Source organism: Eptatretus burgeri, chromosome 14 (genome assembly GCF_056783735.1).
Source record: "Eptatretus burgeri isolate ZD-2024b chromosome 14, Ebu_testis_v1, whole genome shotgun sequence".
Lineage (NCBI taxonomy): Eukaryota > Metazoa > Chordata > Myxini > Myxiniformes > Myxinidae > Eptatretus > Eptatretus burgeri.
In genome coordinates this window covers 59,656,280-59,673,761 of record NC_140974.1, presented here as the reverse complement: position 1 = coordinate 59,673,761, position 17,482 = coordinate 59,656,280, and the positions used below count along the sequence as shown (strand labels likewise).

At 44.7% G+C, this 17,482-nt stretch overlaps 1 protein-coding gene across 2 annotated transcripts in view; it reads right to left on the bottom strand.

The window, feature by feature from the left end:
* The window catches only part of LOC147013350 (N(G),N(G)-dimethylarginine dimethylaminohydrolase 1-like), a 66,108-nt gene that overhangs the window by 30,084 nt on the left and 18,542 nt on the right, over positions 1 to 17,482 (bottom strand). The window contains exons 1-3 of one of the 2 annotated variants that reach the window (XM_085855102.1): positions 15,784 to 16,114; positions 13,940 to 14,050; positions 4,057 to 4,156 (exon numbers count right to left, since the gene is read on the bottom strand). In XM_085855102.1, coding sequence (XP_085711228.1) covers positions 4,057 to 4,156; positions 13,940 to 14,050; positions 15,784 to 15,963 — 391 coding nt within the window. In that variant the 5' untranslated portion in view covers positions 15,964 to 16,114. Of the gene's footprint in view, positions 1 to 4,056; positions 4,157 to 13,939; positions 14,051 to 15,783; positions 16,115 to 17,482 lie in introns of those variants that run through there. The other variant, XM_085855104.1, reaches the window with a different exon arrangement.

Genomic DNA, 17,482 nt, shown 5'->3' with positions numbered 1-17,482 from the left:
TCATTATGTTGTATTATTATGCGAGTTTCATCATTATGTTGTATTATTATGCGAGTTACATCACTATGTTGTATTATTATGCGAGTTTCATCACTATGTTGTATTATTATGCGAGTTACATCATTATGTTGTATTATTATGCGAGTTACATCATTATGTTGTATTATTATGCGAGTTACATCATTATGTTGTATTATTATGCGAGTTACATCATTATGTTGTATTATTATGCGAGTTACATCATTATGTTGTATTATTATGCGAGTTTCATCATTATGTTGTATTATTATGTGAGTTACATCATTATGTTGTATTATTATGCGAGTTACATCATTATGTTGTATTATTATGCGAGTTACATCATTATGTTGTATTACTATGCGAGTTGAATCATTATGTTGTATTATTATGCGAGTTACATCATTATGTTGTATTATGAGTTACATCATTATGTTGTATTATTATGCGATTTCCATCATTATGCTGTATTATTATGCGATTTCCATCATTATGCTGTATTATTATGCGAGTTTCATCATTATGTTGTATTATTATGCGAGTTTCATCATTATGTTGTATTATTATGCGAGTTACATCATTATGTTGTATTATTATGCGAGTTACATCATTATGTTGTATTATTATGTGAGTTACATCATTATGTTGTATTATTATGCGATTTCCATCATTATGCTGTATTATTATGCGAGTTTCATCATTATGTTGTATTATTATGCGAGTTTCATCATTATGTTGTATTATTATGCGAGTTACATCATTATGTTGTATTATTATGCGAGTTGCATCATTATGCGAGTTTCATCATTATGTTGTATTATTATGCGAGTTTCATCACTATGTTGTATTATTATGCGAGTTTCATCATTATGTTGTATTATTATGCGAGTTACATCATTATGTTGTATTACTATGCGAGTTTCATCATTATGTTGTATTATTATGCGAGTTTCATCATTATGTTGTATTATTATGCGAGTTTCATCATTATGTCGTATTATTATGCGAGTTACATCACTATGTTGTATTATTATGCGAGTTTCATCACTATGTTGTATTATTATGCGAGTTACATCATTATGTTGTATTATTATGCGAGTTACATCATTATGTTGTATTATTATGCGAGTTACATCATTATGTTGTATTATTATGCGAGTTTCATCATTATGTTGTATTATTATGCGAGTTACATCATTATGTTGTATTATTATGCGAGTTACATCATTATGTTTTATTATTATGTGAGTTACATCATTATGTTGTATTATTATGCGAGTTACATCATTATGTTGTATTATTATGCGAGTTACATCATTATGTTGTATTACTATGCGAGTTGCATCATAATGCTGTGTTTAGCCGCTTACAGAATGCAACCACAATCCACTTCAATCGCTTTTCATTCACTTCAACTCTTCCACAAAGAACTTCAAATATCTGAAACTTATATTTATAATGTCTCCATGGAGGATGCGCCTGAGTATTTGCTTGCAGTGTGCAACAACGACACACACACACACACACACACACACACACACACACACACACACACACACACACACACACACACACACACACACACACACACACACACACACACACACACACACACACACACACACACACACACTAAAATGCCAATGACTCTCAACTCACTTGTGCAAATGAAATGCTCCATTGCACAGTCATGTGATGATATCACACACTGATTGGTTATCTTGCAAGCAATCAGAAAGTGCCACACCATAGAGGGACTATAAAAGTATAGACAATGATATCATCATAGTGTGGAAAATAATGTGGCTTCGGGGAAGGAAATATATTGCGATAATTACTGTACATCGAAATCAAAGTCTTATATGGTGAAGGTAAACGTTTGTTGATGAGAGGCAAAGGGAGAAGCAAAGTCAGCAAAGGTTTTAGAGCGGCTACATATCCAGTGGTACCACGTTACTTTCCTCTCATGGGGATTTTGATGTTGTTGAAGAAATGTTAACACCCATACTTTCAGCTCGGTCCAGAGTGCGATTTGTAAAATTTCCAGTGGGGTGGATGAAATTGACAGACATCATGGGGGGTTTTTTTTCAATTACTTCTGACTCTTACAACTTACAAGCTATCCATAACAATAGCGACATAAAGCTGAAACGTCACATTACAATTATAATATATAGCTAATAGCAGGGATACCCAGCATTGCAAGGCAATGACAGGTCCCTCCTCCAACCCCTTCCCCTTCCCCAACCCCCCTCCCACCGTCCCTCCAGACTCTCACCCCTTCCCCTGCCTCCTCTCACCCCATCCCACCCTCCCTTCACCCACCTCCATCGTTCCCCTCCCCCCTCCCACAAAGGAATTTTTGCAGGGTATTTAACCACATTTGGGAAAAAAAATAATTAAAGTAAAAACCCCACTTTCAATTCCTCCCAACCTCTAAATTGCCTGTCTGCATAAACTTACCACATGTCATGTCGAAATCTGTCCTCTGACGGATGAATTCATCGATATGGAAGAAAGAAGTCATGATCTCAAATACGAGATGTTTGTCCTCGTCGCCATGTAATGAATATGGAGTGTGTTGAGTTACCAAGTTTCTTAAGCACTCAAGCAAACACTCCAACAAAACCATTGATAAAGAACAGCTGGCTTGGCAAGCGCTAGCTACCCGCTTCATAACTGAACACACTCCTGGACATCTCGACAGCACATAGTACATGGGACAGCCGGACAGATTACTAAACTGCTGGCATTAGCCTGTAGAAAAACGTGATTTGTCTTCCACTTTTCAAATCGACCCTGCCCTTCACAGCCCCGGATTAATACGGCCTGCCTGTGGCTCGGCCTAATGTCCGTTTCATTGTGGCCTACCCCTTCATCCACGCGGCCCGGCCTGCCTGCCTCATGACATGCTTTTTCCCCCCTCCTGACCAGTAAACCAGCCACAGGTACATGGAGGTTTGGATAGCGGCACCCTGGCTCAGGGCTCGGTCATTCGCAAGATCTCTACTGGATTCTCTACCACAGAGAATACACCTTGATACATCACTTTTGGAAAATTTTGACTTCCTACCTCTCTCTCTTCTATCGTCAACAGAACCAGTTTCACGTATCTTCCAGCAATACTAATTCAGCGTGTCCTCCAAAAGTACCAGTTTCTCGCATCGTTTGACTGCAACAGTTTAGCATTTCCTCCTCATTATCTTGCATAATGCTCCTACCGACATGAGGTCAGGCTGCAATCTGCCACGTGGAGTCACCTTCATTAGCTTGTCATATACATATTTCCTTCCCCAAGAGCCATGGTATTCATGACATTCTCCACACTATAATGATATCACCACCTACACCTTAATATTAATACACTAACCTTTACTAAAAAATATCAATGAAAACATGTACACCCATCAACTTCAAAACTATTGTCAAAAAACATTTGTCATTGCCACCAAATCAGCCCCAAAATGATCACAAATTGGCCTGTTTTTATTTTTATCATGAACCATGAGGGCAACACATTCAAAACTGCAGGCACCACCAGCTCGTGGTACACGTGCTCAACAGGCAATGCTCAGGTGCAACGTTTCGACTACAGAGTGGTCTTCACCTGGGAATGTGTAGGCATCCTGTGCCCGATGTTAATTATCCTACTGGCAGGGAGGGACGACGGGGGCATCGCGTGATAAGCGCAGGTAGTGAGAAGGCAACGTTGTATATTCAACATTACCAGATGAAGACCACTCAACGCAAGATAATATGGCATAAATAAAGACCAAGGCAGCCATAAAGCTGCACCATAAAACAACTACCCACGACCTTTCCTATCCACATTAACCATACTGAAGGCAACCCTCTTACTTGCAAGTTATCATCCACCACCTCGCTCTTCCATGAGCCTCGGTCTTGTGTTGAAGAAAAAAAATATTTATCATCAGATTAGTCAAACTGCTGGAGAATCCATACTTGCATGAGAGGTCAGGTTACCTTTCCTGTAATGATTTACAATTTTGCTTCCCACACAAGCAGAGGAAAACTTACCTGTGAAAAGGACGTCTCCTCCTTCCAGCATCGCCGTCTCGTCCTTCATCTCGACAATCCGCAGCTTGAGCTCCTCCAGCACGGGCAGGATTGCTGACACCTGCACATATTACTGGAATAAACTCATCCACAAGGAAAATAGTCTGAAAGGGGTGACGTTTCTAGACCTTGAGCATCCAAGTAATGTATATTACCGCTCCAGCACCTCAATCCATCCGAGCTTACCGAGCTCCACAACAGTTGAGAAAAGAAAAAGACCCACGCTCACGATCGGTTGAGTTGTTGCGCTTTGTGTGCTTTCATCAACTTCATGGCCAATTGTTTGGGATCAAATCTTGGAAATGTCAATACGTTGGCCATTTTGTCGAGGGAGCGATATTATAACAATACAGGTTATAGGTACACACCAATACAGCGTGTATTGCCAAATACAGCAAGGTCCAGAAGAGAGAAGAACTTTTAACCATTTTATATCCTGATTTAGTGAATTATCTTGTATTTACAAAAAGTATTTACACCCTGAAAGACGTGAAGGCATGGGAAACTTTGGATGCTTCCAACCAGTTGAAGTCTGGGTGGATCAGTGATGTGGCTGTTGGTGTTCTCGTGAATAATGGTTATCACGTTGTGTGAGCAAACAAAGGTCTATAAAACTCCAATGACAGGCTCCTGATGGCAGAGCAGACAAGCATGACGTTGATTGCAAGATGTTAACATCATGGTTACCTGCTCTGTAATCTCCTTCAATGGTGGTGGTCGTATGGCAGCTTAGCTGCCGGGGAAGCCATCATTTCTTGAAGCGCGACTGTGTCGCTGATGCAGTGCCCCTCTACCAGTACACACACTGGAACTGGTACTCATTTCGCCGACCTCGGAAGGATGACAGGCTGAGTCAACCCCCTGGTGTATTAATTCAGCGGCCGACGGGGCTTGAACTCAGGGCCCTAGGATCCCAAGCCACCACCCTAACCACTGAGCCAACACCAGGCTTGCATCTCCTTCAATAATCGCAGGTGTTTATCCGACCCCAAGGGTTGATATTCTTTCGTCAATTCCAAGAGAGACACCAATAAAACGAAAGAACTAATCCCGACATATGGGATGCCAATTTAATGTCCATCCGAGGGACGGCACATATCGATGAATCTCCCTGCCTGTGAACCACTGGGATGACAGTTTATAGCTCAGTTGGGATTAGAACCCATCCGGATCCGGATCCGGATCCGGATCTGTCCACTTAAGATATTCTGTATACAGACAAACAGACAGAAAGCGGTGAAAACACAACCTCCTTCACCTTCGGTGGTGGAGGGAACTAACCGATCTGACTTTTTCTTAAAAGGGATTCTGAACTGAGATGAAGTGGGTGTGTGTGTGTGTTCATCTTTTGTTTAGCCTACCACGGTAAAAATATGTGTATTTTTAATCACTCATTGTGGGACTCGAATTGCTCGTGTCATGTTAAAACTTGATGCGACGGGAGATCTGCCAATGACGTCACGGCCAACATTTTCGCAGGGCTCCGGAACGGTACTTCCAAGTTTTGCAAGACACCACTGGTCCAGGACACGTTCTCAGTGATGAGAACATTTGCGATCGAAAGAAAAACCACAAAGGAAATACAAGATGACACCTTCTCACGCCTCTCTGAGCCTTAATGGATGAAACTTACCAGTGAGCATGAGGGTCCGAAAGAAACAGTACCAAATACTTCCTGTCTATTGACCCAGATTTGTTTGAATATATTACATGAACAGGATGTTGAAAACGCAGAAAGCAAAAAGGTGAATCTGGGTCGACAGATATAGTCCATGGGCCAGGGATAAAAGTCGTATCATCTAAGGGCAGGTCACGAAAGTTATTTTATTGTTTGAGTATATCATCTAGGACAACACAAAACTGTATGATAGACTTTCTAACAGGGTAGCTCAAGGCAGTTGTGACGAATTTTAGAATTTGACCAGCGCATTCTCGTCGAGGGTCGTTTTCAGCACTCAAAACACAATTAAAACTTACTTTTGTCTCGTATATTAATATGTAAGGGTTATGAGGTGTTCTTACTGAATTATAACACTTCGGACAGTTCTTTTGATATGCATATTTCCATAAGGTTCAAAATTATTACCCTTTTTATGTATTTTCATTGTGATAATTTTGATGACTTAAGTGCCCAACTTCGAAATATCATTTCTAGAGCAATAACACTAAACAGTGAAATATATTGCAAATTAAGATGAGTTTGTCGATGTGACTAATTCTTTAATACCATGTCACAGTAAGCCATGTATTTATGTTTCATTTTTTTTTCTTCCAGATAAATCAGTATATGATAGAATAGATAAGTTTGCTTTCAGATTTCATCCTGAAATGTTGGACGGTCTTCTGAATATTGGTAGGATAAGTTCAAATTTTATCTTTACAGATATATGGTTATTACATTCCACTTGTCAAGCAAATATTTAAGAATATTTAAGTGTATTTTGTAAGTTATATTTATATTTTAAAAGCATTAGTTTTATTATTAAAACCATTACCAAAGCCATTTATATCCATTAACAACAGCCGATTACTTCTTGTGAACAACTATGGTGGTGACGACTTGTTCGGTAGTGCTTGTTTATAAATCATGACACTGAAGTCATGAGTGTTTATACAACTTTGTCATTTGTTTTCAGATTGGGATTGACCACTGATACATAATCTAAGTACCACACAAGAAGGTGCGCACAGAGGAAGTTATGTGCATAATCTGCATGAAGAAATCTCCTGCCTCTGAGATCACAAAGCCAAAAGACGCTGCTTCCGTTGAAACTCTCTTGGAAGCAGCAAAAATACAGAACTGCAATCGTATAACAGACTTAGACCCAAATGATTATGATGACAATCTACTTTACCATAGGAACTGCCGAGCCACTTTTACTCTCAAAAAAGAAACTTGAAAAAAAAAATCAAGGGTATTACAGAAGGAACCAAACCACTTGAGCGTAAGTCTGCTTGAGAGCCATCTACGTCGTCATCTACAGTTTTGCAAGAAGTTTGTATTTTCTGTGACAAGAAGAATAAGTATGTGAAGGGGACCAAGTCACGAGAAGTGTTACATCAGGCTAGAGAGTTGAGATCGGATAAGACGGTGCGACAGGCAGCTTTGAATCAGATGAACGACAAGATCTTAGCAATCACATCCAGAGAGTTAGTTGCTGCAGAAGCCCGATACCACAATTCATGCTATCGTAACTTCACCAGAGATGAGAAATCTAAAGCTGCTACACCCTCAGTCGAGGATGCAGAACAACGATATCAGGTAGCGGTTCAGAATGCATACAACATGCTCTTCGAACACATCAGAAATACATTATTCTCAGTACCTGAAAACTGACCAGTTTGACAAATATCGGGGAACCTCATGGGCATGTTAGGCTATAATCACGATGAAGTTCTTCCACAAACCAAGAAACAAATACGACGTCGGCTTGAATCAGAGTTCGGCGAATCGCTGCACTTTGTAACAACCACCAATGGAAAACTTGTCTACCCTGATAATTTAACAATTGGATCACTTGTCAAAGAGAATGATGAACTTAAGAGCAAATTGAGTTATTTACCACAGTGTGATGTAGAGGAAATGGTGGCAAAATCTGCATCTCAAATGCGGTCAGATATCAAGAAAATGAAGAAGAAACTATGGCCACCACAAGCTGACCAGCTGACTACATGGAACTCCCTGAATCTCTGATAATGTCCTTACAATTTCCACTGATTGGGGATGCACAACAGTCAGTGACAGGTTTCAATTCACTTGAAGACCGACTGGTTCAGTCAATAGGTCAGGACTTCGTGTATGCAGTTAGCGGAGGTGCCATAATACCAGCAAAACAGATATTGCTGCCATGGAGTGTGAAATCTCTGACAGGAAATGTTGAACTAATTCAAATGCTCAACCGCCTAGGCCATGGAATGTCTTACTCCAAACTGGTTGAGTTGGATACCACCTTGTGTCTTCAGAAGCAAGCAATGACAGCAGACAATGATGTGATTTTGCAGACAAATGTCCATACAAACATTCCCACAACACTAGCCTTTGATAACATTGATCGCCTTGAAGAAACTCTCAGTGGTGGGGGTACATCACATCGAGTCAACGGGATCATTATACAACCACAAGCCACAACTGCTCCACTCATGAAGGTATTGCCTAAGCTAATACCGAGCAAAAAGCGCAGTATAACTCCAGTTCATCTGGAAATTCGTGACTATAATGCAGGGGAAAGGATTGGTCCCCCAGTATCCAAATTAGTTGCCTTGAACTTCCAATCTGTCATTAAAGATGCACACCTCCATAACCTACTGTGGTCAAAAGTGAGGCAAATGAACACCAGTGATCAAACCTTCAGCTCATGGACAGGTTTCAACATGCAGGCCCGGGATCATAGAAACGTCAAGAAAGACACAGTGGGATATCTACCGACAATCAATGCACCAACGACACAACTGTCAACAGTTCACAAGGTCCTAAAGCAAGCACTGAATATCCAGAAGACGTTGGACCTCACCGAGATTGTGTGTTTTTGATCAGGCCTTATATTCCAAGGCAGCAGAAATCACATGGAATCATGAAAAAAAATCAACCAGAACATCGTTCTTCGGATGGGGGCATTCCATACACTATGCAATCTCTTATCTATCATAGGTAAACGATTCGGCTCAGCTGGTTTGCATGACATATTAGTGGAATCTGGAATCATAGCAGAGGGTTCAGTGAATACAGTTCTTGAAGGACGCAACTACAATCGTGGAGTCCGTCTCAGTAAATTGATGTATGAAGCGCTGCTCAGGCAAGCCTGGAAAGGTTTCTCCATCTGGCTAGAAGAATACCAGTCCGACGATTTGCCACATCTGGCTGGAATGATCACAGCTCTGGAATCACTTCAGGAAAATGTAAGCAATGAAACCATAGATACCGTTCTGGTTGATGCATCATGTATTCGAGTATTCAATCTGTTCGCCAAATATCTTAACCATCTCCGGTTCAGCAATGGTCAGTTGGCCACATTCTGGATGTCTTTTGTTGATATGGTAGAGAACCTGCTTGCGCTGATTAGGTCATCAAGAGAGGGGAATTGGATGCGACATCTATCAGCCATCGGGTCAATGATCCCCTGGTGTGTCGCTTATGACAAACAAAATTACTCCAGGTATTTATCAATATACGACTGCCAAATGACCACACTCCAGGAGACACATCCAAATGTATACGATCATTTCCAGCACAATGGAGGATTTTCTGTACAATTGGGCGATCATAACCCATTTGGTCGTATTGCCGTGGATCAAACGACAGAGGAGACTGTCAACAAAGATGCCCATACAGCAGGAGGAATGAAAGGATTTAGTCTCAGAGCTGGGGCAGTCAGCAAGTACTACATCAATGCAGAGTATAGGAGCCTATGTCTGAAGCAACTTCGAAACATGACACGAGTGGGTAACTCAGAACTGAGTCATGTAGATCTTACTCCCTCAAGAATACAGAAAGACGAGAAAGCAGTCCAGTCACTTGTAGAGTTGATGGAAAACAACTGGACGAATCCATTTGGTAGTGAACCAACTGAACTGGTTAGCCTATCGACAGGTGCTACAGCACCACCAGATGTTGTCAATGACCTCATCACAGCTCAGCAAAAAGGTGAGACAGCATACACAACATTCCAGGAGTGTAGGATTGAACAGACCATGATTGGATTCTTTGATAAAATACCCAAACTGCAGTTGAAAACATTCGCTAGCATCAAACAGAAGGTGACGAAGAAGACATCAAACAAGGAGGTGATCCTAAAGACTGACCATAAACTTTTCGGGCACATGCTCTTGGTTGCATCGAGTCGGAAAATTAAAATGAAGGAGGTGCTGCAGTATTCCCTGGGTCCTCTTCCATGGTAACTTGCCAACTGTGATGGAACTATAAAGAAGACAAATAAGGCTGCTCTGGCCAGGAAACTTGAGGCTAATGTATCTTCAGCTGAGGAAATCACGCAACCTTCAGCTTCTATCATCGATGGAATGAGCCTAATCCAGAAAACCAATGGAGACCACATGACCTTTGATGAACTGGCTGATCAGGTACTTGCCAATGGTATGAGAACCACTGGATCCAGTCAGCATGTGGATGTTGTGTTTGATGTATATAAACAGCTATCAATAATAGATCGACAGCAAACCACTAGAGGGTCTGACACTTGCATCAGATTCACTAACATAATATCAGGTCACAAAATTCAACAATGGCGACGGCTTCTATGTTGTGGTGCCAATAAGACGAAGCTTATCCAATTCATTGCGGAACAATGGCAGGAACCCCATAGGCATCAGAAACTTGGAGAGAAGACGATGTATGTTACCAGTGGTGAAACATTTACAAAGATTACCTGTGATGAAGCTGATGAAGTTGTTGAACTTAAAACATCACAAGAGGAAGCAGACACATATCCTGCTTCATGCCAAGCATGCATCATCCGATGTCTCATCGATTGCCATCATTGCAGAGGATACAGACATCCTCATACTCTCTCTGGCATTCCATGAAACTATCAGCTGCAACATCTTCATCAAATGTGGCGCTAAAAACCGCACCCGATTTATAGATGTTAGCAAAGTGGCTACATCACTTGGCAAACAGGTCTGTAACTCTCGGATTGGAATGCATGCATTCACTGGCTGTGATACAGTCAGTGCATACAGTGGTCGTGGAAAAGTTAGAGCTCTGATGCTACTCAAAGGAAACACCTGATTTCAGCAAGCATTCACAAAACTTGGAGAGAATTGGACCATATCATCTGAACTCCAAGACTGCCTTGAAGAATTTGTTTGCAGATTGTATACTCAGTCTGATATTCTTGATGTGAACGAGATGCGCTATCTGTTATTCCGAACAAAGGCAGGGAATATGGAGTCAGGACAATTGCCACCATGTCAGGACTGTCTGAAGATTCACACCATCCGTGCCAACTATCAATCAGCAATCTGGCACCGTAGTCTGAAAGCTAGCCCAAACATTCCCAGCCCATTGGACTGCACTGGTTGGATTCTTGGTGACCAAATTCAGCTCTAAATCAACTGGATGAATGGATCTCCTGCTCCTGATGTAGTTCTTGAGCTCATGTCCTGCAAATGCAAGCGTGTCTGTAGCCTCCCAGGTTGTCAGTGTATGGTAAATGGATTGAATTGTACCGATGCTTGTACCTTACAATCCTGTGATAACATGAGGTACGATGATGATATCATCAGGGATGAGGGGCAAATGGATGAAGTATCTGATGAGGAAGGACAGAGTGAAAATGATATTAGTTATTAGTGCTGAGATTTGAACAATATGCAACGATGTTTGCAGATTTTGTTTTCTTGTGTAAATATAGAGCAAATTAGACTACAACATGAACTATGATACATACCCGGTATATACATTTTATTTGGAGTTCCCTGTTCACTATCAGAATGACTTCAGCTGACAGTTTGCATTATCACATGTTTGTAAATGTATATTTTTTTAGGAATCTGTGTGAGCAATATTCACATCAAAGTAATGCATATCAGCAGTACTATAAACGGCTATGCAATACTAAGTCTAGTATGATTTCCAAAATTGTTTTTGTCTATGTAACTTGTTTACGATTTGTGGGTTTGAAAAAGCTACGATTTTTTTTGTCAAGTAATGTATTTAAAAAGTACTTCATAATATTGAGCATGTCCAAACACACGTAATTGATAAATTAATGCACAATTTTTCCATTTCTCGCAACTGTATTGACTTAATGTGTAAATGAGTTTCAACAGTTTAGGTGATTGTTACATTTTTTACAAAAAGACCCCCCATGCATTCAAGCTGGTATAACGACACTAAGCTACTCCACACAGAGGTCTATCATGCTGTTTTGTGTCCCAGACACATATACCTATTTAATAAACCCAAAAGTGTTACCTGCCCTCAGATGATACAAATTCATGAAAATCAGGGGTCTGGCCCATGGACTAATAGGAAGCAAGTACGGGCCTGCATCGTGGAAAAGTCTTTCCATTGCCAAATCCCATCCTCCGCAATGTTTGTCATTTCTTAAGGCCCTGTCACACCTTGACGATTTAGCCAACGTATGCCTGACGTATGCAAAATTTGGCTAAAACGTTGGCACACGTCGAATACGTTATGGGTAAGTTTGTATACGTTAAGAGCACGCTGACATACGTCGTAGTTCGCCGAGCTGTTAGACAAATTTTCTATGCTTGAAATTTCCTGACGTATGTCAGTGTATGACTCGCACGTTCCGCATAACGCTGGCATAAGTTGTGGGCACGTTACACGATCATTGACGCACGTTGCCACATGTTACTTGTAAGTTACTCATAAGTCGAAACACGTCGAAGTAATGTTTAGCGTCAGTGTTCCAGACTCCCTGGTTCTTTTTGGGGTTTTTTTTTTCCTTCGGCATGACGGTGATGTTAACACTTCGATTTCTAGTGCGGTTATAATATAATATAATTAATAGGCTGCCGCTCAACGATTTAAATCATAACCGCACTACAAATCGAAGTGTCAACATCACCGTCATACCGAAGAAAAAAAAAAAACAGGGAGTCTGGAACACTGACGCTAACCATTACCTTGACGTGTTTCGACTTATGAGTAACTTACAAGTAACGTGTGTCGACGTGTGTCAACGATCGCGTAACGTGCCTACAACTTATGGCCAGCGTATGCGTAATGTGTGTCATACGTCGAGAAATTTTCAACATGCTGAAAATTTCTCGATGTACCCGGCATACAATGACGTATGCCAGCCTACTACGGCGTATGCCAGCGTGCTCTTAACGTATACAAAACTTACCCATAACGTATTCGACGTGTGCCAGCTTGGTTCAGCAAATTTTTCATACGTTGGCATACGTTGGCTAAAACGTCAAGGTGTGACAGCGGCTTCACACTTCGATGTCTAGTGCGGTTATGATTTGAATCGTCGAGCCGCAGCCTTTTAATAGGCTACGCCACGTGATCGCCGGCGATACGCTGCCGCGCGCAATGCATAAGTTAAGACTATCGTTGGGCATGGGTTGTGACGCCGACAACACGCTCAGCATTCGTTGGTATAAGTTATCTATATGTGATTAAAACGTTCTGTTTACATGACTCTAATACATTATGCATACGTCCAACACGTTATGATACGCCCAAAACTTAAAAAATATCAATAGTTCAGTGTACGCCAGCGTTTTACATACATTTTGAGACCTTGCCATAAGCTGGCTATAATGTCAAGGTGTGACAGCCCCTTTAATACAGACAAACCTACATAAAACACACAAACACATTCAAGCATGAGAAGGGATCAGGGGAGGCAGCGAGAGCAGGTATCAGATCACAGGTCGACCTATAGAAGAGTCCAAAGTCGGAATCATTTTTGCAGGAAAAACAAATCCTTTCTGCTTATAGTGTGCAAGTTTGTGCCCACGCGTCCATCGGCACCACCAGGAGCTTCCACCAAAATTGAAACTGGCCTTTAATTATATTCAGTCATCCAAGAAGCATGGCAGCATTCAATATATTTCCATAAATGGCGATGATCAATCGCAAGTACAGTAGCTACAAATAATCAAATGCGCAAATTTTTTTTTTGAATAGTTACAAACACTTTGGTTTGACCGAAATCCGCCGACGGACAAGTCGTAAGAGGCTCACAGTCACCCATGCACATTCGCGTCGTGTTCTTGACCTACCACTTTATAAACTCGACAGACGCTCAAAATATATATCTTAATCCAGAATCCAAAAGTTTCAAATAAAATCCACTTACAGCAGCAATGGGAAAAACGAATCCAAAAGGAATGGAATTTTGCTCCGTACCTCTCCACGGCGACTGAGCGCACCGGGTCGGGTCACCAAGACCGTGTCTCCGCAGACCACGGCCAGGTCTTCCACGAAAACAGAGTCAGGGAAGGAATCGTCGGCAGGAACCTGAAAGTTAATCGGGAAGCAGTTGGAAAGGGGGGGAAAAAAAATAAATAATCAATCAGGTGTTCAACAACTCAGGATGACAGCCAACGAGAAATTAATTATATAAATTTGGAAACACTGTGTAAAGAAAATAAAAATAATAATAATTGCGATGATGGTCGCACCAAAGAGAAAGAGAAAAAGAAACATCTGCACGATGCACCACCAAAGGATGATGATCCACAAGGTACGTGGAAAACGGTGAGGACGACGACGACCTTCTCTCGAATGGATCATCGGATGCGGCAACAAATGGAGAACGACGTGGCAATTGGAACCATGCGGGTCAATCGACGGTCATAAAGTTGCTCGGTCATCAAATTCAACCGAAGACCGCAACACCAACCGGTTCGAATGTCACAAAACAAAATTCAACCTAAACATAAGGTAATTAAAACCAAACACGTCCTCGAACAAACAAACCATTGGACAAACAGTGGTGGCTGTGTTCGGTGAACCATACAACGCAGCCTGGGGTTGGCTCGGTGGTGAGGGTGGCGGCGTGGGATCCTCGGATCCTGAGTTCAATCCCCGTCGGCCGCTGAATTAATACACCAGGGGGTTGACTCAGCCAGTCATCCTTCCGAGGTCGGCGAAATGAGTACCAGTTCCAGTGTGTGTACTGGTAGAGGGGCACTGCATCAGCGACACAGTCACGCTTCAAGAAATGATAGCTACCCCGGCAGCTAAGCTGCCATATGACCACCACCACCAACCATACAACGCTGGAACGGTTTTCACTTTTGTGGGTGGAAGCGAAGCATCCTTATGTGGCAACACCGGTATATCGTTGGACAACTGCACAACTCTCTCTCCTCCCCAGGACAACTCCTCGAGATGTCCTTCTGCCACTCGACTGCAGAACTTGAGGGTCGTGCAAAACAATGGAACTAATCACCGACCGGTCACCACCTTTACAGTCACTACTTTTCACCCAACAAAGGCTTCCATCACCTCGCTCCTCCATGAGCCTCGACCACTCTGCCCCATTTATATTGTTACAGATTTTACAGGTAACCAGAGGTCTTGCGAAGGAACGTCGTGCTGAGTCAGCTGCTCCCCCACAGGCCACAGCCATGTGCTGCAGAATAAAGAAGAAGAAGAGGAAAGTCATGCCAACTGAGTCTCGACCACTCCGGCTGTTGAGCCACGAACTTAACCAGACGTGAATTGTCGGGACTCGTTTTTGGCGAATAATACACAGTTACCTGCATGATGTACACAGACCCATGGGTTACCCCAGCAGGGGGAGCTGGCAGGTGGTGGGACCGATGTAAATCGGTCCGCCGCGCCGGGAGAGTCCGCTGGGACTACGAGGATCATTTTACGAACCGACGTCTCGATGATCAATCAAACCACACCCTTACTACCCACTACACACCCCGAATCCTCGTCCCCACCCCGGGTCCTCGTCCCCACCCCGGGTCCTCGTCCCCACCCCGGGTCCTCGTCCCCACCCCGGGTCCTCGTCCCCACCCCGGGTCCTCGTCCCCACCCCGGGTCCTCGTCCACACCCCGGGTCCGTTAGCACATCCTCTCAATGTCCAAATCTATAATTCCAAAATCGGAAAATAAATAAATAAATCGCACAATAAAATCAGGGACGCGGATATCGACCGCCACCAAGACCATTCGAGGGACCACCTCATATAGAGGAAGAGGGGAGGTGGAGAGGAAGACCTCCGAAGACGCACCTCGATGACCTGTAGACCGAGCTTTTGTCGCAGGATCCCCACGTACACTCCGTGCTGTCGCTGCGCCTTAGCGAGATCGACCGGGGAGCTCGCGGGGTCTCGTATCGCGTGGTCTTGTAGAGACCCCGGCACGGCGCGCACCACCGCGTGCGTGTAGCGTCCGAAACAAGCGCCGGCCATGTCTCCCTGAGCGGACAGTGTGCGGCTCCCGAGGCTCGTCGATAAACCGGGTATCGGTCGACGATCTGGACACTGGTCCGCGATCTCCGCGATCTCCGTCACTTGTGATCCAGTTTACTGTGTGCACGGGATCCTCCCTTCCCCTCCTCCTCCTCCTCCTCCTCCTCCTCCTCCTCCTCCTCCTCTTCCTCCTCCTCTTCCTCCTCCTCCCTCCGTCTAATGTGTCGTTGAGTGTTCACTGACCCCCTACACCTCCTCAGTTTCCGAGACCGAGTGTCTGCTCTTCACATCGACAAAAAGGGAGCATCAAAAGCCGGACAGACCCCCAACCACGACCACCACGACCACCACCACCGAGAGGGACACAGAGAGATGATCCGTGCAGCTGCGCCCGTTGATGCGGTCTGGAAAAGGCGTGTCTCTCTCTCGATCGTTCCTCATTCCTCATTCCTCAATCCAAGATCCTCGATCCTCGTTCATTCCTCATTCCTCCGTGCTCCATCTTAATTCCCTCACCCTCATCCTCACCTCACCTCACCTCACCTCACCTCATCCTCGTCCCCACCCTCACGCTCGTCCCCACCCTCACCCTCACGCTCGTCCCCACCCTCACCCTCGTCCCCACCCTCACCCTCACGCTCGTCCCCACCCTCACCCTCACGCTCGTCCCCACCCTCACCCTCACCCTCGTCCCCACCCTCACCCTCACCCTCGTCCCCACCCTCACCCTCACCCTCGTCCCCACCCTCACCCTCACCCTCACCCTCGTCCCCACCCTCACCCTCACCCCCACCCTCACCCTCACCCCCACCCTCACCCTCGTCCCCACCCTCACCCTCACCCTCGTCCCCACCCCCACCCTCGTCCCCACCCCCACCCTCACCCTCACCCTCGTCCCCACCCCCACCCTCGTCCCCACCCCCACCCTCACCCTCACCCTCACCCTCGTCCCCACCCCCACCCTCACCCTCACCCTCGTCCCCACCCCCACCCTCACCCTCACCCTCACCCTCGTCCCCACCCTCACCCTCACCCTCACCCTCACCCCCACCCTCACCCTCGTCCCCACCCTCACCCTCACCCTCGTCCCCACCCCCACCCTCACCCTCACCCTCACCCTCACCCTCGTCCCCACCCCCACCCTCACCCTCACCCTCACCCTCACCCTCGTCCCCACCCTCGTCCTCACCCTCACCCTCGTCCCCCCCCTCGTCCTCGTCCCCGCCCTCGTCCCCACCCTCGTCCTCGTCCCCGTCCTCGTCCCCACCCTCGTCCTCGTCCCCGTCCTCGTCCCCACCCCGTCCTCGTCCTCGTCCCCGTCCTCGTCCCCGCCCTCGTCCCCGTCCTCGTCCCCACCCACGTCCCCGTCCCCGCCCTCGTCCACGTCCCCGTCCCCGCCCTCGTCCACGTCCCCGTCCCCGCCCTCGTCCCCACCCTCGTCCACGTCCCCGTCCCCGCCCTCGTCCACGTCCCCGTCCCCGCCCTCGTCCCCACCCTCGTCCACGTCCCCGTCCCCGCC